Source organism: Quercus suber, unplaced genomic scaffold (assembly GCF_002906115.3).
Source record: "Quercus suber isolate HL8 unplaced genomic scaffold, Cork oak 2.0 scaffold_119, whole genome shotgun sequence".
NCBI classification, from domain to species: domain Eukaryota; kingdom Viridiplantae; phylum Streptophyta; class Magnoliopsida; order Fagales; family Fagaceae; genus Quercus; species Quercus suber.
This window is the reverse complement of record NW_027069584.1, coordinates 1231040-1255655: the sequence shown is the minus strand read 5'-3', so window position 1 is coordinate 1255655 and position 24616 is coordinate 1231040. Positions and strand designations below refer to the sequence as shown.

The window sequence follows — 24616 nt, the reverse complement described above, 5'->3', positions numbered from 1 at the left end:
ATCAATTTCATGGGCAAAACAGAGACAAAATATCACATTCATTCGCGTTTGTGTTCAAATCCATAAAACTAATTTTGATGCATTTAATTATTGGTAGATTTCCCTACAAAAAGCTTCCAACTAAAAGATAATGTATTAAAATCACAAATTCCAAACGCTCATCAAATACTATTAACACACAAAAAAAAATGACACTATCAATGGAGTCACTCTGAAAGAAGTTTGTTATTTGGTTTACCTGCGCCACTTTCCACATATAGTTCCATTGACACCTTCTCCTATGCCGCCTATAACCTCTCGACACTGAAGCCAATTACCTATGGAGTTAAGTGTATAAGGCTTGCAGAAGTTCCACAACTACAAAAGGGGAAAAAGCCCAAGTAAAAATAACAATAATAATAATAAGGGGTAAAAAAGGAAATATGCTTCACTTCATTTGAGAACCAGAAGGAAATACTAAATATATGGTAACTGAGCAATTGACTTTACATGAGAAGTAACACACTCCAAAGGATCCAATTCCACTGGTTCACTGACGGCATTGACATCACTGCATCACATCAAAATTACAAGAAGATATGAATAAAAAAGAAAAAGAAATAGGAATACAGATCAACAAGGCAAAGACAGATGACAACAATATCTTCCCTCTTTATACTTTCTAATATTTTAACTTGAGTGTGAGGAAAAGAAAAAAAATATTTATTTAGATCCAATGTTTGAACGGAATTGAGGAAAGGCGTCCTCAACCAAGCAAAAAAATTGCAAATGCTATACAACAAAGAGACATACAGAAAACTAAAAAGCACTGCTGAACCCCTGCAGAAGGTACTCCCCTTTTATTATTAGCTACTTAGGTTTACTAGTTCATCCACCTCAGCATTGACCGCTACTTAAATTACCCAAGCTTGGATAATATGTTCTCCTAAAATCAAAGCCATTTTGTTAGTCAAGAACAAACCCAACAGTCATTATCTACAAAGAATTGGTCAAAACTTAAAACCCAGCCTTAATCACCTCCTCAATTCCCCAATTAATAGCAAGGATCTTACACTTTTCCCAATCTGCTTCAGATTGTCCAGGTAGGGCATATACATGACAAGCTTGAATGAGTTGGAGAAGCTCCCAATTAAAGCAAAGCTCTTATTGCATATGAGGGAGAAAGAAAGAAGTAAAGGTTACACTCAATTTCCAAAAGAGGAAAAACTAGAAAATGTCAGATCCATTTTGCTAAGAATTTTACTCAAATTCAGAATATGGTAGAGATGGACACTTTTTGAGAAAGGTGGTAGAGACAAAATATGGTAGCAGTTGGGGATGGTGTTTAGATATTAATCAATCGGACATGTTGTGAATTTATGGAAGAGCATAAGAAGAGGTTGGGGACCTGGGGTACATTAACATTTTGTACGTAAATTGGATTTTAAGTAGGGTGAGGATATCTGGATCAAGTTTTAGCATCACTTGTGGTGTAGAGATCAAGTCATAAAGTAGCCTCTTCTGGAACTATATCAAATAGCTCAACATAAAGAGTCTTCTTGGAAAATCATATGCGCTGCTCTAATTTTAATTACCTTGGAATATCAATTTCATTAGAGATGTGTAAAATTGGGTTGGAATCTATTCTCTCTTTTATAAATGCTCACTACTCTGCAAATGTGGGGACGATTCCATCAAAGAGCCAAGTGTTTGAGGTTAAAAATTTTAACAAAGCTTTTACTCTTTTCAAGTAATCTTGGGTAATGCCCAAGGACGTTTTGGAGCTTCTTGCTAGCTTTCCAGGAAAGTTTAGGTAACATAGAAATGGGAAGATTTGGTATATGGTCCCTCATTGTCTGATGTGGGGTATCTGGAGGGAGAGGAATGCGCGGATCTTTGAATGCTGAGAGGTTGATTCAAGACTTGAAGATGTCTTTTTTTCCAGACACTGTTTTGGTCGACAACTGCTTTGGGGGACTCTCTGTTTTATTCTTTGTCTGATTTGCTTGATAGATGTAGTCTTTATAATTCTTAGTTCTTTGTTCTCATGCACCCTAGTACACTTCCTATGTGCTCTGGCCTCTTGTATATTTTTTCTTTCAATGGAGTTTATTAATTAAAAAAAAAAAAAAAAAAACCTCAAACAAAATTTCTTTTTTTCCCTAGGAAGCACATTTAGAAAGCCTAAGGTTCCAGTGCAAGTGCGATTTTTGTATGGACTGAGTATTCGGGAAAATTCTAACAATGGATTTGAGGAAACACAATATTGCTATGTTGACTGGTGTTGTATGTGTAGGAAGAATTGGAAAATTACCAATCATTTGCATCTACAAAAGTGGGGACAAGTCATCAACGATCCAACTATTTAAGGTTAAAAAATTTTTTTTACTAACCTTTAACCTCAAACAGAAAACCTTTTCCCTCGGAAGAAATTTGGAAGCCTGAGGTTCCAGTGCAAGTGGGATTTTTTGTATGAACTGAGCATTAGGGAAAGTTCTAACAATGGAGAATTTAAGGAAACACAATATTGCTATGTTGACTGGTGTTGTATGTGTAGGAAGAGTTGAAAAACTACTGATCATTTGCATTTTCAATGTGATGTTGCCAGAGAGATGTGAATTATGGTCTAGTCACGGTCCAATGGGTCCTGCCTAGATGTGTTGTTGATATATTGGCTTATTCTTTTTGGTAAGTTTGGTTGGAATTAGGATATAGAGATTCCGAAAGCAATTCCTCTTTTGTCTTAAGTGGTATACTTGGAAAAAAGAAAGCCACCACCACAAAGTTTTCTTTTACAAACTTACTTTTTTTCTTTTTTCTTTTTTTTTTTTTTGATAGGTAACAAAAAATTTTATTAAGAAAAAAATAGCCAACCCAATTACATTACGGATGTACTGAGGGGGCACAAATCAAGAAACAAAATTACAATGATCAAGTAAAATAGAAAGGGAAAAACAAGAAAAATGCAACAGAGCCACGCTTCATACAAGGAGAGTATATAAGAAAAATGACTTAATCTCTAGTAAGGACCGCTCACATCGCTCAAAGCATCTAGCATTTCTTTCACTCGAAATACACCACATCAAGCAATGCGGCACAAGTCTCCAAAAATATATATTGCGATGTCTCCTGAATTTACCTTGCCAAAACTCAAACAACTCAATTACCTTATGTGGCATAACCCAATGAAGTCCAAACAAACAAAACACCAAAGACCACAACTCAAATGCTATAGGGCAATGAAGCAGAAGATGATCCACTAACTCTCCACACCTCTTACACATGTAACACCAATCAAGAACAATAATACGCCTTTTGCGAAGGTTATAAGTTGTAAGAATTTTACCTAAAGAAGTTGACCATGAAAAGAAAGCCACCCTTGGGCCTACCTTCGATTGCCACACCAACCTCCAAGGGAGAGAAAGAGTAGGAGGGTAGAAAGAGAGATAAAAACCTTTAACCTCAAAACCTCTACTCCTTGCTGGCTTCCAACAAACCTTGTTAGCGCCAAACCCCCGCACTTTCGAAGAGTAAACAATGCCCATAAACTGATCAAAAGAGTCTTCCTCCCAATCTTGCGGTGAACAACAAAAATGAAAATTCTAATGAATCCTCTCACCAGACCAATACATAACCTCCGCCACTAAAGAGTCCCTTGCCCTACCCAAACAGTAAAGTTTTGGAAAAACCTCTTTGATGGTACAATCCCCACACCACATATGCTTCCAAAACTTCACTCTAGTACCATCACCCACATCGTACTATAGTAGTTTAGAGTAGTTCAGAGAAGTTCAACCAGCCACTTCTAATAAACCTCTAAAGGCTAACACCATACGCACTTGTCACCTTTTTCATACACCAACCACCCCAAACATTCCCATATTTCACCTCTATAAACCTCCTCCATAACGCATTTGTCTCTAAACCATACCTCCACAACCACTTGCCCAACAAGGCAAAGTTAAAACTCCTCAATCGTCTAATACCTAGCCCCCCAGCCTACATTGGCTTACAAACCTTAGCCCATTTCACCAAGTGTAATTTAGAATCACCACTAATAACACTCCAAAGAAAATCTCTCTGTAATTTCTCCATGCAATTGGCAACCTTCCCAGGTATAGGAAGGATGGAAAGGAAATAAGTAGGTAAGGAGGAGAGGGAACTTTTAATAAGAGTAACCTTACCCCCTTACATAAATAAAGTCTCTTCTAACCTACTAGTCTTCGTTCCATCTTCTCTAATATAGGATTCCAGATTGACACTCCTTGAATTTAGCACCCAAAGGAAGTCCCAAATATTTCAAAAGAAGGGAAGAAGCCTACAACCCAACAGCCCCACCAACACATCCAGATTATGTACCTCTCCAATTGGTACCAACTTTGATTTCCCCAAATTAATCCTTAACCCTAAAACCTCCTTAAATCTAATCAAAATCTCCCTCAAAGTAACTACTTGATTAGGGTCAACATCACAGAATATAAGAGTGTCATCAACAAATAAAAGATGAGACACCATCATCGAATTACTAGGTGTAAAACCTACAGAGAAGCCCGAAAACTGTCTAGCAACTACAGCCATATCCAACATACGGCTCAAAGGGGGGGGGGGGGGGCATGTCATGTAGTTCCATAGTTAATTTTTGGATCATATGAGTGTTAGTTTGTAACTTGTAAATCTTTGAGGAAGCTCTCATTTTGAGCTTACCTCTTTTATATTAATTTTTTTTTTATAAGTAATGGAAAATATATATCAAAGCTGAACACTGCCCCGTACATAGGAAATGTACTAGACAGGCAAAAACATCAAGAAACCAAATTATAACGATCAAACAAAACAGGAAGAGAAAAACAAGAAAAAGATGGTATAGCTAAACACCATTCGAAAAGAGAAAAAAAAAAAAAGACTTAAACTCAAGAAAGGACCGTTCGTGACCCTCAAAGCTTCTAGCATTCCGTTCCCGCAAATACACCACATCAAACAATGAGGCACCATCCTCCATATAACTATATTACGATGACGCCTGAAGTTACATGACCAACAATCCAACAAGTCCACTACCCTTTGCAGCATCACCCAACAAATACCAAACAAGCAAAAGACCATACTCCACATCTCATAAGCCAAGGATAGTGAAGAAGGAGATGATCAACAGATTCCCCACACCTTTGCACATAAAACACCACTCTAGGACCACAAGATGCCTCTTCCGAAGGTTATCAATAGTTAGAATCTTGCCTAAAGCCACAGTCCAAGAGAAAAAAGCAACCCGGGGGGAACCTTCAATTGCCACACCATTTTCCACGGGAAGGAAATGGAGTAGAGGGGGATAAGGAGTGATAATACCTGCTCACCTCAAAACCCTACTGTTGGCTGGCTTCCAACAAAGCAGGTCAGAACCAACACCTCGCACCTTAGTGGAATAGATCAAGACCAAACACAAATCCAAAGATTGTGACTCTTGATCATTCACTAGGTGCCGAAACTGAAGGTCCAAAAAAAAAACTCCCATTAGCAAAGCACATAACCTCAGAGACTAAAGCATCCCTTGTCCTACTAATATTATATAAATCTGGAAATGCCTCCTTAAGAGGACGATCCCTACACCAAATATCATCCCAAAACTTCACACGAGAACCATCACCCACATCATACCGAAGGAACTTAGAAAAATTCAGCCAGCCTCTTCTAATGAACTTCCACAAACAAACACCATATGCTCTAGACACGGATTTTGTACACCAACCACCCCACTCATTCCCATACTTTGCCCTAATGACCCTTCTCCAAAGAGAATCATTCTCCGCACCATAACGCCACAACCATTTGGCTAATAAGGCAGAGTTAAACCTTCTCAAGCACTGGATGCCTAGCCCTCCATTCTTCACTAGCCTACAAACCTTCGACCAACTTACTAAATGAATTTTACGATCGCCACCGATACCATTCCAAAGAAAGTCTCTTTGTAAATCCTCCATCTGCTTAGCCACCTTAACTGGAATAGGGAAAAGGGAAAGAAAATAAGTAGGAAGGCTAGAGAGAGTACTCTTAATAAGGGTAACCTTGCCCCCCTTGGATAAATACAATCTCTTCCATCCAGCTAGCCTTCTCTCCATCTTCTCCAGAATAGGATTCCAAACCATCTTATCTTTAAAAGAAGCACCCAACGGAAGACCAAGATATTTCAGCGGAAGAGTTGACTCTCTACAGCCCAAAATCTCCACTAGCTCATGCATATTAGACACATCCCAAACTGGAACCAATTCAGACTTATCTAAATTAATTTTTAGCCTTGAGACCTCTTCAAATCTAGAGAGAATCCCACGTAAAACTGTTAAATGATTGCTGTCAGCATCACAGAAAACAAGAGTATCGTTCGCAAACACAAGTGAGACACTATCAACAAGGAACCATTTGCATTCCCCACTGAGAAGCCCGAAAACTGACCTGCCACAATAGCTGCGTCCAACATACGGCTCAAAGCCTTCATGACAATATCAAAGAGAAAAGGGGATAACGGATCACCTTGCCTCAGTCCTCTAGAACTCCCAAAAAAGTCAGAAGGACTACCATTGATCAAAATGGAGAATTTAACAGTTGATATACAACACTTGATCCATCTTCTCCACTTATCGGAAAAACCACACTGCTGTAACAAAAAAAGGAGAAACTCCCAATTTACGTGGTCTTAAGCTTTCTCAATATCCAGTTTGCACAATACCCCCGGAACCCCTGCCTTCAGTCTACTGTCTAAGCACTCAGAAGCAATAAGGACAGAATCCAAAATCTGACGACCTTTCAGAAAGGCATTCTGAGATTCTGAGATAATGCTGTGAACCACCCTTCGCAAACGATTGGCTAAAACCTTAGCAATAATCTTGTACAACCCTCCCACCAAACTAATAGGCTGAAAGTCTTTAACATCCACAACATCATTTTTCTTAGGAATGAGAGCCAGGAATGTAGCATTGAGACTCTTTCCAAACACCACGTGAACATGAAAATTATGAAACACATTCATAATATCAGTTTTCACCAAGCTCCAACAAGATTGAAAAAATGCCATTGAAAAACCATCCGGACCTGGCACTTTATCACCATTGAAATCATGGACCACTCTAAAAACTTCATCCTCATCAAAGGGTCTGTCTAGCCAATAGGCATCTTCCTCAGAAATGCTAGAAAAAACAACCTCATCCAAAAGAGGTTTGTGTACCTCATTCTCCGAGTATAACTCTCTATAAAAAAGAGAGATGCACCCCTCAATGATCCCCTGATCCGTGGATAACTCTCCGTCCACCATAAGCCTATCGATGGTATTGCTTCTTCTATGAGAATTTGCAATACGGTGAAAAAATTTTGTGTTCTTGTCTCCCTCTTTAAGGAAAAGAACCCTAGATTTCTGCCTCCAGCAGAGTTCTTCCAACAAGGTAGATTTTTCTAACTCTCCACGAATCCGATCCTTTTCTAAACTCTCTTCCGCTGAAAGCCCACAATCTTCCTCAATAACTTCCAACACATTGAGATCCTTCCACAAATTTTGCACCCTGAGACCTATATTACCAAACTCCTCCACATTCCATTTCTTCAAATCCAATTTCAACATCTTCAGCTTGTTTGCCAAAATGAAACTAGGAGAACCTTGGAAATGGTAGGACCCCCACCAAGAACCCACCCTATTCAAAAAACCTTCATCCTTTAGCCACATGTTCTTGAACCTAAAAGGTTTCTTACCTCCAAGAAGATTCCCACCCTCCAGAATAATAGGAAAATGATCAAAAAGCAACCTAGATAAACGACGTTGACAAACAGATGGAAATTTCTCCTCCTAGTCAGCTGAAAGAAGGAATCTGTCTACTTTTAAAAAGTAGAAGAAAGAAAGTGGCTTTTCAATTGTTATGGTATTTGACTTACACAAGCCTCCTTTTTGGCGGCGGTTTAGTCTTCGGTTTAAGGATATGGTGGTGGAAAAAGTTTAGTATGGCCTGCTACCAATAGTAGAAAGTACATATTGTTTAAAAGAGTGCAAAAGGGGCATAGCCCAATACATGATTGGTATATAAGTTTTACACCCACATCAGTCAATTAAATTGAAATTGTTGAAAATGATTTGAAAAAATGGAATGTGGAGGTTTTNATAGCCATGAATTATTCTTTTGAGGATAACACATCTTTTTCTTATATTTTCTAATTGTGTAGTCACATATATACCCTTTTTTTGTCTATAATTTGTAAGTTCTGAATCTTTTGATTTTTTTATATAAAATTTATACCTTTTGGAATTTTTGAAAATCTATATTTTTTTAGATTCATTTTTTTCCAATATCTAAAACTATTTGGTAGATTTCAATAGTTATAATCATGGATTATTCTTTTAAATTGAACCATTCTTTCTCTTATATTTGTTTATCATGTAATCATATATATTTTGTTTTGTTTAAATAATTTCTAAGATGTCCTTTCAGAAGTTTTAATATTTGAATTTTTGAGTTATTTTTTGTAAGCCATAAAGCCATTACACATTCAAGCAATAACTTTTTCATCAAATTGTAACACAAATTGAAATCAGATGAGTCTACCACACAAACAGATAGGTTTCCATGTGTAGCATGGGTTTGCAACTAGTTAAAACATAAAAAGATTCCTTTAAAAAAAATACTAGAGGTAAGCCAAACCTTTTAAACATACTATGATAGTTTTATCAATCCTCACATAATTAGTTAGATAAGATTCCTCCAAAATAATTTAGAGGAAAACTTTTTCCTTCTAAACAATATTTTCCAATAAATGCAAACTATTCGAATGGCAAGTAAATCTAATCTACCCTTAACAACCCCCCCCCCCCCCCCCCCAAAAAAAAAAAAAATTGTAGTACAATATTCAAACAAGGACTAAAAATTAAAAATAAAAACGATTTTTAATTTCCTACATAAATTGCTCAAGTTCTCTCTATATATAATCCAAACACTCTTCATTGCTGGCCAAATGCTCCTCTCCACACAAACAAGTCTACCACCCCTTTTGCATCACCCAAATTAGTCCAAAAGTTATGAGTGGAAAAGATCATAGCTCCTGAGCTATCTGACAATGCAGTAACAGATGTTCTACTGTCACAACTGCACTTGCACGTTAATGACCACCAGTTTCCTTTTGAAAAGGTTATTTCATGGTTAGTATGGAGTAACAGGCTCCCATCCATACAAAGAAAGCCACCTTAAGTGGTACCTTAGTACCTCAAACAAGGGAACATAGCTGTAGTAGGCAAATGTATCAAGCATGTGTAATAGGATTGAAAAGTGAACTTCCTTTTCCCATCAGGATTCTAGAATAAACAATCTTCAATTCCTTTTGATATCTGTCTAGAGTAAACTAAATCTATAAAGTCATTCACACCTAGCTCCCAATCATGAAAGCCCCTAAGGAATTTAAGATTCCAGACGCAAGTTATTGTGACTTTTCCAAATGTAATCAGAGAATTCACTAAAAGCATACTTCTACGTTGTAATCACATTACCTTCAATGACTGATCTCCACACCAAACATCATGCTACAACTTGATTCTATCACCATTCCCCACCCAAAAGGACACACAAGCAGAGAATCTATACAAAATTGAGGAAACACAATATTGCTCTGTTGACTGGTGTTGTATGTGTAAGAAGAATCAGAAAACTACTGATCATTTGCTTTTTCATTGTGCTGTTGCTGGGTCGATGTGGGTTATGGTTTTTTGTCTTTTCGGGGTTCAGCAGGTCCTGCCTAGATGTGTTGTTGATATATTTGCATATTGAAAAGTACAGTTTGGTCAGCATCAGAATATAAAGATTTAGAAAGCAATTACACTATGTCTTATGTGGTGTATGTGGAAAAAGAAATGCTCAAAGCTCTGAAGGATATGAGAGACCACTAGTGGAGTGGAAGATTGTTTTACTTTTCATTGACTGATGTGGGTGTAAAACTTGTATACTGATTGTGTTCTTAGGTTTCCCCTTTTGCACTCTTTTAATGAAACATTTTTTTTGATAAGTAATGTAAATATTATTGGGATCTTCAATTTTCTAGGGCTCCCCAAAATTGGGAAATGGAACACTTCTACACCTTTCTAGATCTTATCAATTCTATGCCTGTTAATGGTGAAGGTCAGGACAAACTATATTGGAAACTAGTAGGGAATAAGTATTTTAAAGTGAGTGAGTTCTATCTCTCCCTTTCCTCTACTCCTGTAACTTCTTTCCCTTGGAAATTTGTGTGGCGTTCAAAGATCCCTTCTAGGTTGCTTTCTTCTCTTGGGCCGCCACTTTAGGTAAGATTTGACTCTTGAGAACTAATGGTATAAGGGTGTTGTAGTTATAGATTGGTGCTATATGTGTAAAAGAGTGGGGAATCGGTGAATCATCTTCTTCTACATTGTCCTATTGCCTATGAGTTATGGTCTATGGTGTGGACCCTTTTTGGTCTCCTTTGGGTTATGCCGCATAGTGTTATTGATTTATTTTCGAGTTGGCAAGGTTCCTTTGGTCGGCATCAAAGCATTGATTTATGGAGGGCCATCCCTCATTGTGTGCTATGGTGAATTTGGCAAGAACGGAACTCAAGATGTTTTGAAGGGAAGGAACAGTCTATTTTGGATCTTAAATCTCTCATTTTTCATACCTTGCTAGAGTGGAGTTCGTCTTTTAATCTTTTCCTTGTTCTAATTTTTTAGAAATGCTTGATCTTTGTATTTTAAGTGTTTGATGTACTGTTTTTCATGTACACCCCTGGTGTACCTAGTTTTTCTCTTTTAATACAATTCCATTATTTATCAAAAAAATAAAAAGGGGTCACCCAAGTATATAGGAAGTATACAATTGGGGACCAAAACAATCAAAAACACAAATTACAAGCATCCATCACATCAAAAACCAAAGAAATAGAAAGACTTCTATGATAGACATCCATTCCGATAGTGTTTTAAAGAAGAAAAGCTTTAATTGTATTTCAGGGTCTTCAAAACACCGGTTATTTCTCTCACACCAAATGCACCACATCAAACAATGAGGGAGGACAGCCATCCAAATAACTCCATTACGATGCCAACCAAACTTACCATGCCAACATGCCAGAGTCTTTGCCATTACCTAGTCAAACAAGGTGAACACCATAGACAATAGCTTGAAAGCAATAGGATAATGTAATAAAAGATGATCTACCGATATATAACATCAATCTTGAATCCACACTTTCCTCAAACATAAATTATCAATAGTCAAAATAGTCCCCAAATACTCCACATACACATCAAACAATGAGAGACCATGTTCCAAATCACCCCATTTCTATGTTTACTAAACTTGCCCAGTGAGAGGCCATGTTCCAAATCACCCCATTTCTATGTTTACTAAACTTGCCCAACCAGCTAGCTAGAAGCTCCACTACATCCTTGGGCATAACCCAAAATAACCCGAAGAGTGTAAACACCATACTCTACAATTCTCTGGCTATTAGGCAATGCAAGAGTAGATGATTAGTATTCTCCCCTGCCCTACTACACATACAGCACCAGTCAATAACAATGAGTCAGCGGTTCCTCAAATTGTCATTGGTCAATATTTTACCCAACGCCACTGTCCACACAAAGAAGTTAATCTTTGAAGGCACTTTGGAACTCCAAAGTCTTCCAAGGGAATGACAATTGGGAAGGGGATTGGAAAACTTTATAAGAAGATCTAACATCAAAAACTCCCTGAGAAGCAGGTTTCCACCACAGCCCATCCACCCCTTCCCCTTTCCATACTCCAGAATACACTAAATCCATGAAGGAGGCAACTGACTCTAATTCTCAGTCTTGAACCAATCAAATGAAGGTTATATTCCAATGGTAGCTATCTCCTAAGAAAGAAATTTGCTCTGCCACTGATGCTTCCCTTCCCTATATCAAGCAATGCCATAAAACTCAAGGAAAATTTCCCTTAAAGGAGGGCCTCCACCTTAAAGCTAACGTTGCAATGAAAAGAATCCCACCCTTTCCTTATGCTCTTCAAAGGCAAACCCCATAAGGCCCTTGTACCCTATTTGAACACCAACCCCCCCCCCCCCAACATACTTCCATACTTATTGTCAATAACCCTTCTCCACAGCGCCTCCCTCTCCAAAGCATACCGCCACAACCATTTCCCCAACAACGCTTGATTAAAGAGAACCACGTTTCGAAAGCCTAATTCCCCATTTTGAAATGGCTCACACACATTCCTCCACCTCACCAAGTGAAACTTGAATTCATCTCCCAAACCTTCCAATAGAAAATCTTTTTGTAATTTCTCCATACATCTAGCCACACTCAAAAGGGATAGGAAAAAAAGGTAAATAGTAAGTGGGCAAGCTAGACAACATGCTTTTAATTAGCGTGATATTCCCTCCTCCCCCACCCCCCCCCTGCCCCGCGTTAGACAAATACATTCTCTTCCAGCCAGCCAAACACCTTTCCATATTTTCCAACACACCATCCACACAGCCTTCGCTTTAAAGGCAGAACCTAAGGGAAGACTTCTTTCTTCCAGACTTGAAGGAACCAAAAGATTGATTCAAAACTCGAAGACTTCTTTCTTCCAAACTTTGTTTGGGTGGACATATGAGTTGGGTGTTCTCTCTTTTAGTTCTTTTTCTGATTTGCTCGATAGATGTAGTTTTTATACTTTTTAAATTCTTAATTTTGTTTGTCCCTTGCTTCCCTTAGTACACGTCTTGTGTGCTTTAGTTTTTCTTGTACTTGTTTTTCTAACAATGAATTTTATTATTTATCAAAAAAAAAAGTCCCCAAAGCTGCAGTCCAAACAAAGAATGCAACTTTGGAACTATTTGCTTACCAAAAGAAAGCAAGAGGAGGGATGTTGGGGGGAAGGGGGGAGCTCAACATAAAACTCTTACCTCCAAGGATAAGTACTTTCTACTAGAGGTAGTAAACCATACTCAACTTTATCCACAACCATAACCTAAGACTAAAAGACTGAATGCTGACTAAAAAGGAGGAACTTGGTGTATGTCAAATATCATGGCAATTGAAAAGACACTTTGTTAGGCACTTTCCTACCCAAAATACTCTTCCATGGGAATTGGGTTCTCTACTAGCACCTCATAAACATTCATAATAAGAGTGGAGACTGAACTTACCATTACCGTTTAAAACCCATCTCATACAATAAGTTGCCCAAACAAAAGTAAATTTTGAATACAACAAATCCATTAGAGTCCAACAACTCCAATTCCCAATCATGAAAATCACAAATGAATCTCAAATTCCAATTACAAGGCCACTCCTCCCCTTTAGAACTCAACAAAGAGAACACAGATGCATCCTTGCTCTCAGGATAAATTTTATCCTTAAAGGCTCCCTCACAAAAATTGTTCTTTTGTAACCTATATAACCTATCAATATTTTTTTTTTCTTTGATAAGTTATATAACCTATCAATATTCTGTAACATATTCATCATACATCAAATCAGGAATCATCTTGCCTTATTCTACTGTTGAAATCATCTAACAAAAATGAAAAGTATATGATAAGAGTATGAGCACAGCATAAATGGAATATGAAATAAAAGATTCCATAACAAAATGGAATATATGCTCAACGAAGTAAACTTTTTCTATAAAGCTATTTGCTTCAAAAAGTTGAGATTTGAAGAGTGAAAGAACATACTCAATTATTGCACCTGACCAATCAGGAACTTCTGCTTGAAAACCTTTACCAGCCCGGACACCTGTTTTGTATGGTTCAGTGTCTCTTAACATCAACATAATTGGATTTGATTCACCTTTAGCTGATGCATGTCTACATCTGCCCATTTCACTAGCAATGCTTGGTGATTTTCTCGTATCTATTTCCTTTAGAATCTTACGCTTCTTTTTCAAACAAGAATAACAAAACCATTCATCAGTCGGTATTTTCTTCATACGCGGATTGAAGCAAGACACATGAAATGCCTCTTCACAAAGATCACAGATAAGCATGTTCAGTGTAGATTCTGAATGGCCACAAATCTTGCATGACCGGGAACAGCTGCCTCCACTACTAGTACCAGCATCTTCAGCAGAATCACAAGACTTGGTAGGCAAAACTCTTCTAACCAGCCCCTGGCTTCTGAGTATAGAAATGCATCTATCATTTTCTGAAAGTTGCCCCCCCTTGACCTCCGTAACCATTACACTTGATGAGGAGCACTCACCAGTGTCATCCACTTCAGTTGTCATGGAAGCTGAAACAAGTTCCAAAATTGATTTTGATGATGAGCAACTGTCATTCACACTGTCAACCTCTAAAATCTTTTGCATGGTATTTTTGACTGCTGCATCAGAAACATGCCCTTCACCAACTGAACAGCCATTGATAGATTCTGACTTTAAAACATGGGACTCTTTATTGCATAAAAGAGGTGCCATGCGGGGTGATCCAACAGTCCGACTTTCATGCTCAACTTGAGAACCCACATGTTGCTCCTTGGCTGCCATGGAAGGTGCATCAGAACTTATGACAGAAAGGCAATCAGCACTTCTCTTTGTGTTTGCTGCAGCCTGAGGTGAAAGCATGTCGATTGAATTTCCATGTAGCTTCCTTCGCCTATATACAAAATTTGGTGCATAACTTTCAGACATTGTACTAACAGTTGATGGCTGCGCATAACTTCTTGGAAAATTTAAGGAACTTGGACTATCAGCATTCTCTTTTTCCTCTATCACTGATTCAGCTTTTCGGCACTGACCATGAGAGCGTTTATCACAATTCGAACACATCTGCCAAGTTTCAGTGCCAGGCATCCAACCACATAAGATATCTTCTTTCCCACAATCAGATACAAAAAAACGAGAAGCTTCAATTGAGCTGGCAAGAGAACTCTCCATCAACATTTCACCTAAGACAATTTTTTTAATATCTGGCGTATGTTTCTTTTCCAACTCCCAAATGAAGACAATGATATACGAATTCTATATTTCAAAATGAAAATTGCATCTAACATAGGAAGCAGCCACAAAATATCCTCCATTTATTGCATCAATCTTCCTGGCCATTATTCCAAAAAATAAAATAAAAGCAAGAAAAGGAAAAAAGAATATGAGGTCAAAGAGATAGAGCAAATGAGAGAAAAAAATTGTGGCCTCCTAGTAAATTATTTGTTTAAATCATACAAATTACATAAGAAATAAAAATTTCAATATATTGTGCTCCATCCCAATTTGTTTGTCTCTCCACTTTCCTTTATGGGATGTCCCATGATCGATTTTCACTTTCCAAAATTGATATGCAAATTTATAAAACTTCTCTAACTACGTTTTACTATCTGAGTAGAATAGAATAAAACACCAAACAAAATGGGTAATTTGGGAAAGTATAGCTTTTATTTACTAACATTTGAAAGCAATAAACATGTCCCCTAACAGTTGGGCTAACAAAGATAGACAAACAATATGGGATAGAGGAAATATATCTCAGACAATCCAAATTAGCATAGTTCAATTAGACACCTATCTCACACAAAACAACTTGAAATTTTTTGATCTTGTAACAAGTAGATCCCAATTAATATCATTGAATGTTATTTAATGTTGACACCAAAATATTTTCCTAAATAAAATATTTTATCCATTATAATCAATACTCATTACTTGCCCAATCTTTATGTCTTGATTAACAAATCAGATAAAACTCATGCTCTAAATCTAGACACCTCACACCCATATTAAAAACTGCAATGATAGTGCCATTGGAACCGTTGACAAGTAGAGGACAACTAGCAAAGAAGAATTAGACACAAAATTATCATGACCATAAGCAAATTCTCCAATGTATTTGTCAAGTCAACATATTATGTCTTGGGCTGTAATCAAGCCAAGCTAAGCTAAGTATTGAATGTTTGAACTTGGCTTGAAAAGATTAACAATGTGGTCAAGGTTGGGTAGAACTCACTTATGATATTCAAACTTGAGTTTGTTAAAAATTCAACTAGCTTGAACTTGAATTGCTTCATTAGTCAATGATGTAGGAGTGGGAAGACAAATTTATTATATTTTATTTGATTTTATGTATCAAGGGAAATTTTGCAATTTCCTAATATTCTGGAATGGGCTATGCTAATAGTCCTTAGGTCTGTCTATAGTTTTATTTTAGTTTATTTATTTAGTTGGTTTTAGTAATAAAAGCCCAAGAGTCCAAGCCTTATTAAGTTTTTGAGGAATCGTAATTCTACTAGGAATAAGTATTAGACTTATACTCAAAAGGTTGTAATGCTTTCTATTGAAGATGAAGACTAATAATATATTTTCAAGGTGATTGATGATGGGGGTGCCTAAGCGACCTACAAACTTAGGGACATGAGGTCCCAGGGAGCTTAGGGGGCTTATTTCAAATGTTAATTATTATGGTGTCTCTTCTAGGAGTAGGAAAAAAGCCTCTTCGACTACTGTGGGGGTTGTTGGTAGTTTTAAATGACTCTACGACTACTTTCTTGGAATGTAAGGGGGCATAACAATCCCCGAAAGAGAGAGGTTTGTAAGAATCTTTTAAAAAAGTGAAAGTGTGATATTGTATGTTTTCAAGAAACGAAAATATCTTCTATAGACGTTGCTTTTGTTCGGAGTTTATGGGGTAGTCCTTTCATTGATTGGGCTATTTTGGATGTTGTTTAGACTTCGGGAGGGGTCTTGCTGACTTGGGACAATAGAGTTTTTGAAAAGATGGATGTAATTGTTGACAGTTTTCTGTAAATGTCTTATTGAGAGGAGTGGTGGATGACTTTGTTTAGGCTTGTATAGATGTGTATGGGCCCCAATGACGATGGACAGCAGTCTATTTTGTGGACAGCAGTCTATTTTGTGGGAGGAGTTATTATAGGTGCGTGCCAAGTAGCCCATTGCATGGTGCTTGGCAGGTGATTTCAATATTATCAAGTACCCAAGTGAAAGGCTTGGCTATGAGTCATTTAGCCCTGCTATGTTTGCATTCTTGGATTCTATAGAGTAATTCTTTAGTTAATTTACCATTAGAGGGGGCATCCTTTTCTTGGTTTAGAGATTCTGGTCTTCCCTTCAAGAATTGACAAGGCTTTGGTTTCTCTAGATTGGGAGGAACATTTTGAGAATGTATCCCAACAGGTGCTTCCTCATGTTATTTCAGACCACTGCCCACTTTTGTTGGAAGCTAGTGTTGTTCGACGAGGTCGAAGTGCCTTTAAATTTGAAAATATGTGGTTGAAAGTTGAGGGTTTTGTTGATAGAATTCAGCAATGGTGGAATGGGTACAGTTTGGTGAGCCTCCAAGTTTTATTTTGGTACAAAAATTGAAGGCTCTAAAAGCAGATTTAAAAAAGTGAAACAGGGAGGAGTTTGGTGATTTGGCTTTTAGAAAGAAGAATTTGCTAACTAAACAGATGGGTTTAGATGCTATAGAGGAGTTGGTGGGTCTATCAAATGAGGATCAAATTCGTCGTATTCAACTCAAAGCAGACATAGAACAATTGGCTTCTCTTGAGGAGATTTCCTGGAGACAAAAGTCTCATGCCTTGTATGTGAAGGAGGGAGATAATAATACTCATTTCTTTCATAAATTAGCAAACTCACATAGAAATGCTAGTCAAATTAAGAGGATCGAGGTGGATGGTGTTCTTTATGAGGATGAGACTGATGTGTACTCTCAGTTAGTTCTCTTCTATTAGGGGTTGTATGAGGAAACTGAGTTGGGACACCCTACTATGGATGGGTTAGATTTTGCATGTATTGAAGAGGATGAGAGTTTTTCCTTATAGAAGGAGTTCACAAAGGAGGAAATCATCCAAATCTTGAGGGAGATGGAGGGTGATAAAGCCCCTGATCCTGATGGTTTCACCAAGGATTTTTTTGATTATTTTCATCGGCACTCTATGTTTGTACAGTCTATGAATGCTTCATTTCTCACTTTAATTCCTAAGAAGTGTAATGCCGTTAACATTAAGGATTTTTGCCATATCAGTTTGGTGGGTAGTGTGTACAAGCTGCTGTCAAAGGTGTTGACTAACAGGTTGAGGGCAATTTTGGATAATCTCATCTCTAAGACTCAAAATTCGTTTGTTGGCGGAAGGCAGATTCTAGATTCAGTGCTCATTGCAAATAAATGCCTGGATAGTAGGTTAAGAGCTGGTTACCAGGTGTGGTTTGCAAGCTTGATATTGAAAAGGCATACGACCATGTGAACTAGGAGGTCTTGTTTTATCTGTTGGGCCAGATGGACTTTGGGTTGAAATGAAGGGGGTGGATTAAGGCTTCTATTACTTCTGTCCGTTTTTTCAATCCTGGTGAATGGATCCCCTAAAGTTTTTTTCGGAAGCTCTCGTGAGTTGAGACAAGGTGACCCATTATCCCCGCTTTTGTTTCTCTTGATAATGGAGGTTTTAAGCAGACTTTTGAGGAAGACAAAGGAGAGTAATCTTATTCGGGGTTTTCATGTGGGAGCAATGAATTCTGTCGATGTGCATATTTCTCATTTGTTGTTTGCTGATGACACAATCTTATTTTGTGATGCTTCTAGGGAACAGATGTTGTCCAAGGTTGGCGTTGTCTTGTTTTCAATCTTTTACAGGTTTGAAAGTCAATGTTGGGAAAAGTGAGATGGTCCTTATTAAGAAAGTGAATAATCTAGATGCACTGGCTAATATTCTTCATTGTAGAGTGGGTAGTTTGCCTATGAAATATTTGGGAATGCCATTGGGAACTTCTTTTAAGACAACTTCGATTTGGAATCCTATTTTGGAGAAGATGGAGAAGAAACTATCAAGGTGGAAGTGTCTATATTTATCTAAAGGTGGTAGGCTCCTGCTACTGAAGAGTATTCTCTCAAGTCTCCAACGTACTTTTTATCACTTTTTACTATTCCTAAAGTTGTGACTGCTAGATTGGAAAGTATTTAGAGGAATTTTCTTTGGGGGTCTTCCAAGGGGAGTTTCAAATACCCTTTGGTGGCTTGGGAAAATGTGCGTTTACCCATCGAATTTGGTGGTTTAGGGATAAGAAGTGCGGTGTCGTTTAATCAAGCTTTATTAGGGAAGTGGTTGTAGAGGTATGGTCATGAAGTTACCCATCTTTGACAGAGAGTTATTTCCACAAAATATGGTGAGGGTCAAGGGAGTGGAGTACTAAAGTTTGCAGGACTCATGGATGTGGCCTTTGGAGAAGCATTCATGAAGGATGGGAGAGCTTCTCTAGGCATTTGTCTTTTGTAGTGGGAGAAGGCACTCGTATTCACTTCTAGCATGATAGGTGGATTGGTGATAATACCCTAAAAAAATATCTATCCTAAGCTCTATGTGTGTTCAGCTGCCAAGGATGCTTGTATTTCTGAGGTTTTGTAGATTCCAGAAAGGGTACTACTAAAGTGTGGGATTTAAGGTTTTACAGAGCTTTTGAAGACTAAAAGCTAGCTGCATCTTATTCTCTGCTTCAGTTTATCCAAACTCGTATTCCTCGAGGTGATAGGAGATATACTCTTTGTTCACAGCTCAAAGGAGATGGTAAGTTTGACACCCAGTCTTACTACCATGCAATTCGGGGTACTCTGAATTCTTTGTTTCCTTGGAAGGGTGTTTGGAAACCAAGGTTCTTAAGCGTGTGGCTTTCTTTTTGTGGATAGTTGCTCATGATCGGATTCTCACTTTGGATAATCTCATGTTTAGGGGTCACCCTTTAGCAAATCGGTGTTGTATGTGTTGTTGTGGTAAGAAGTCAGTGGACCACCTTCTTCATTGTCTTATTACACATACCTTATGGACTTTTATGCTTCAGGCTTTTGGTATTCACTGGGTTATGCCAGAATCAGTGGCAGGATTGTTATCTTGTTGGCATCAGTGGCTTGGGAAGCATAATTCGAACATTTGGAATTTGGTTCCAAGGTGCTTAATGTGGATTGTTTGGTTTGCACAAAATCGTCGCTCATTTGAAGACATTGGATGAAATAAAGGTTTTATACCAACGTAGTCTTTTTGAGTGGTCTCGTTGTTGGGGTTTTACTGATTATTGTTCTCTCTCTAAGTTTATGTCTTCTCTTAGATTAGTTTCCTGATTAGCCTCTTTTTTGCTGTTTGTTTTATCTCTTTCTTGTTGTTCATCATCATGAACAACTTGTAGTCTTCCTTATTTTTTTTCAAATTATTATCAAAGAGATTAATGGATAGTTTTTTTTTTTTTCTTATTAAGAGCTATGAAGCTTTCTTTTATGGTTTGTGCAATGCAAATTTCTTCAAGGTGTGCTACTTAGGAAGTCTAGGTATGATACCTAGAAAGCTATCTTTTTCTTTAATTTTACCATTCCCGGTTACTGTTCACATCACTATTCATGGCAACCCAAATTCTGATTGTTCTCCTTTGTTTCATCACAAACCCTACTAATCCTTGTCCCCTTTGAAAGCCCTACAATCCCTATTATTTTCCATCCTTTTCCCCACCAAAACCTAACCCTAATCCCTCAAAACCTAAGTGCTACCAGATCTGCCAAGAAGTTCTAAATCAGATTTTGTTGTTCCTCCTTGTCCTATGTTAGTCAAGAGATCAAACTAAGCACTAGCTCAAGCTCAATCCTATAAACAAGCTTTGTTCATGTAGAAAAATTCTGTTACAAAAAGAAATTCAAGTTAATATAATAAAAGTCTAAATAAATAACTGTCTAAAGAGTATAAAATGCAAAAGTTATAGTTTCTACATAAAAATATAGGGCTGTAAATTAGTTGAGCTGAGCCACATGCTTAGATATTTTAAAGGTTTTCCTAGAGCCCATAACTAACCATATTAAAGAGCTTAAGGCTTCGTTTAGGAGTTCATAAGAGAATGGAATGGAATGATCATAAGAAAATGTTAAAAAATGGAATGGAATGTATTTAAGCAAGGGAAGTGAATGGAATAGAATGGAATAGGATGAAATTAAGTAACCTTGATTGGATGTTTTAAAATAAAAGAATGGAAATGAATAAAAATGAATAGAATGTAAGTTATCTTATTTGGTAGTAATATAGAGGGAATGAAATTGATTCATTTTATGATGTTATTATTATTAGACCTTTATTTTAAAATAAATTGTTGAATATATAGGGGTATTTTGGGAGTTTTAGTTAAAAATTCATTAAATCTAATTTCATTCCCTCCAAATTTCAGGGGAATGAAGATTTGAGGTTTTAAGGAAATAGAGGAATGAGTGTTCCCTCCTACCCATTCCATTCCCTCCCACTTAAACTCCCAAACAAGATAATAAACTTTCTATTCCCTCAATTAAAACTCCCAAATAAGGGAATAGAAGAATATTCTAAAGTTATTCTTTTCATTTTTTTTCCATTTAATTTCATTCCCTCCTCACAAACAAGGGCTAAGTCAAGCCTGGTCATGACTTGTTTAAATTCAATAGAACGTCTCCTAACAAACCCATTTATTTCCTAACCACTGCCCTTTTACCTTTTATCTTTAACTATAGCAAATTTCAAATTTCATAATATAAAATACCCACCCACCCCCCCCCCCCAATTTATTTTGATTATTAAATAATAATAATGGGGTCACTCCTAAATATTACTTTAAAAGAGATTAAAACCCTCATTTTACACTCTTTTTGTGGTTAAAATGGGTAAATTTTACATTACATGATAAATTTTCATCATTTCAACTTATTTTCTGTAAATAGTTGATTAATTTAGTTGTGTTCAGTAGTTTTCTATTCCCCAAATTTGTAAAAATGAATAAATAGACAAAAGGAAAGATAAATATCTCGAAAAAAAAAAATTGTGAACACATTTTCAAGAATCATTCACACAATTTATATTAGAAACAACATATCGTATACAGATTTCAAAATTCTAGCATTTCTCTCTCTCCAAATGCACCACATGAGACAATGCAGGATCACGTTCCAAATTGCTATATCACTGCATCTACCAAAATTGCCTTGCCAAGCTGCTAAAAGCTCCACAACCCCCTTTGGCATACCCCATTGAACCACAAAAAGATAAAACACCATGCTCCAAAGCTTTCTAGTTTTTCATATATGTTACATATTAGGCCATGTCCACTGTGCAACCTAGGAAACTCATTTGTGAATTTTAGGATTCATAAGATGTATCAAGATGTGTATGATGGGTATTGATATATGGTGACAAAATAGTCTCCTGAAAATTGTTTGTGCTTCTTTAATATTAGGAAATATGGCTCATTACCTATCCCAAAAATGAGGTCACAAATGATGACCATCAAATATGGTTCCAAGCTTACAAGTCCATCTTCTTACCCCTAGATCTACCCTTTTGGACCTTTTTTTTGCAAATCGTTTGAGTAGGACTGGCATCAATTAAACAATGGCTTTGAGGAGTTTTAATCAAGCTCTATTAACTACTGGGGAAGTGGTTATGGCATTTTGGGATAGATGCAACACATCTATGGAGACAGGTGATTGATATGAAATATGGGGAGGAATGTGGCGGCTGAACTTCAAGCTCAGTGAGAGCACCTCATGGGTGTAGCTTTTGGAGGAGTATTGCGTAAAATGGGACACTTTTCAGTAAAATTTGTCTTTTGTGTTAGGAGACGGCACTCGTTTAAAGTTCGTCCATGATGTTTGTGTAGAAATCATTCTCTAAAAGAGTTGTACCCTGGCTTGTATGCTTGCTTGCTTGATCAGAATGCATCAATCCATTCAATCATGGAGATTCAGGTAGGTGGGAAGGCCAAATCTGGCATATACAGAGGTTTTCATGATTGGGAGTAGGAGTCGGTTCTTTCTTAGACCTTCTAGGAGGAGGGTGTGACAAGATGTAATGGATATTGAAAGAGAGCAGAGCATTTAGTGTTTATGAGGCTTTCCATGGTGCACCGAATAACTCTTTCCCATGGAAGAGTGTTTTGTGTGTTAATGCTCCCAAGAGGATCTCTTTTTCTAATTTAGCTAACCATTTTTCAAAACACTCACATCTAATTATCTATTTTATATGCCATTTCATTAAAATATCAATATTTATTGATTTTTTTTAATCGTTTCTCTCTCTTCGCTCCTAACAATCATCATCGACTCTCTTCCTTCTCGCTCGAGAAATGCATAGAAATAATAAAATAAAAAATCATTTTGCATAAGCTATAATGACTTGTATATTTTCACAAGCACTATAGCAAAATTCCATTTTGCATAACTAGTTCATAATTTGATATGGGTGATTTTTGGGCTTCATTTGCTATATTTTGGGCTTCATGATATTTTACATGAGTTGGTGCGAATGGCCTTATCAGTTGGGTGGTGTTGTCTATGATTTATGGAGTTAGTGTTTAGAACTTTTGGGATTCCCTGGGGGTGTTACCGAGGAGGAGGGTGATTGATCTTTTGTTTGGATTGGATTGGGAGACACTCTTCGGCGATCTGGTACATCATTCATTCCGCTATGTTTGATTATGGAAAGAGAGAATACAAACAAATCAACTGGAGCACTTTATTATTTGATTGGTCTCAAAGTATACAAAATCACTTCTTCTTTGTGTATAATTTTTTTGTAATTCTTTTACGTTGCATAGTGCTCATCATCATGATGAGCATGACATAATCTATTTAATTAAACAAATTTTCTTTCTTAAAGCATATTTTTAATTAATCTATTGTCAAGATTACAGTCAATTAAGGCCCAAGAAAGCACGGACACGGCAATTTGCCTACCGTGCCCGTGTCGTAAGGGTACGCCTTGGGCACGGCTGCACGCGTGTCCTTCCCGGCCGGAACACGGCGAGAAGAGGAAAAAAAATTAAAAATTAAAAATCCTAACCTGAAACGCTGAGTTTTGAGAGTATCCCTTGCACCCAAAATCAGTTTCCTCTCTCTCCCGATCTCTCTCCTTCTCTCAGTATCACTCTCTAACGCCGACCTCCTCTGCCTCTTCTTCTTCTTCTTCTTCTTCTTTGGGAGAGCTGATCAGCCGATCTTCTTCCCTCTTCTGCTTTTTATTCTTCTATTTCTAAATATGCGCTTACATATTTAATATTTTACAATTGTCCCCTTTTGCCCTACTCGGGAATTGGCATGGCAGCCAGGTGTTTCAATTTTATTTTTTATTTTTTTGAGCGTATACCTGTGTCTATGTTAATAACTCTGCAGAGGCTGGTTCTTAAATTTTTCTTTTAAGATTTTGTTATATAAATTTTTTACCATAAGATGAAATTGTATTTTTTAGTTAAGTAACCAAATAACTGAATCTTAAGAGAGAAAATTGTCCTAACTTAATATTGATTAATAAAACAATAAATACATACCCCTAAATAAATAAAAAAATACATAACATAATTTTTAATTATTGTATATTTTATTATCAAGATATATAGTAGACACATGTATATATTATTAGTAGTTAGGTTTTAATATTCCAAGTCTTTCCTGACTCTCGAGGTCTTTCCCCAAATCTTGTCACTCTCTTGCCCTAAATCTCTCATCCACCTAATCTCTAATCCACAAACTTTAACTTTGCTTTCTATCTCTACTACCACATTCATCACAACCGTGCAATTGATTTGGCATCTCCCCATACATAAAGTGTTTGGAGATCGAAGGGGAAAAGGTTCGAACTGCAGGGTTAGCAGCATATTGTAATTATTTCTTTAAAAAAAAACGCTTATATCTACCTTTAGGG

The 24616-nt window shown here is 37.1% G+C and overlaps 1 protein-coding gene across 1 annotated transcript; it reads right to left on the bottom strand.

The window, feature by feature from the left end:
• Window positions 1-184: 184 nt before the first annotated feature.
• Window positions 185-23903, bottom strand: LOC112025868 (uncharacterized). The gene is made up of 4 exons (XM_065775814.1): window positions 23759-23903; window positions 13657-14835; window positions 490-550; window positions 185-357 (listed from the first exon to the last, which is right to left on the bottom strand). The coding sequence occupies exons 2-4, from the start codon at window positions 14769-14771 to the stop codon at window positions 235-237; spliced, it is 1299 nt and encodes a 432-aa protein (XP_065631886.1). The 5' UTR covers window positions 14772-14835; window positions 23759-23903; the 3' UTR covers window positions 185-234.
• Between the last annotated feature and the right edge of the window lie 713 nt (window positions 23904-24616).

What these genes read in the sequence shown, in the direction of transcription:
- LOC112025868 (XM_065775814.1), bottom strand. Translation starts at nt 14,771, where the DNA reads ATGCCTGGCACTGAAACTTGGCAGATGTGTTCGAATTGTGATAAACGC. An exon ending in TGGTCAGGTGCAATAATTGA is followed by an intron (nt 551 to 13,656) that starts GTATGTTCTTTC and finishes GATGTGATGCAG; the next exon opens with TGATGTCAATGCCGTCAGTG. An exon ending in TGGAGTGTGTTACTTCTCAT is followed by an intron (nt 358 to 489) that starts GTAAAGTCAATT and finishes CCCCTTTTGTAG; the next exon opens with TTGTGGAACTTCTGCAAGCC.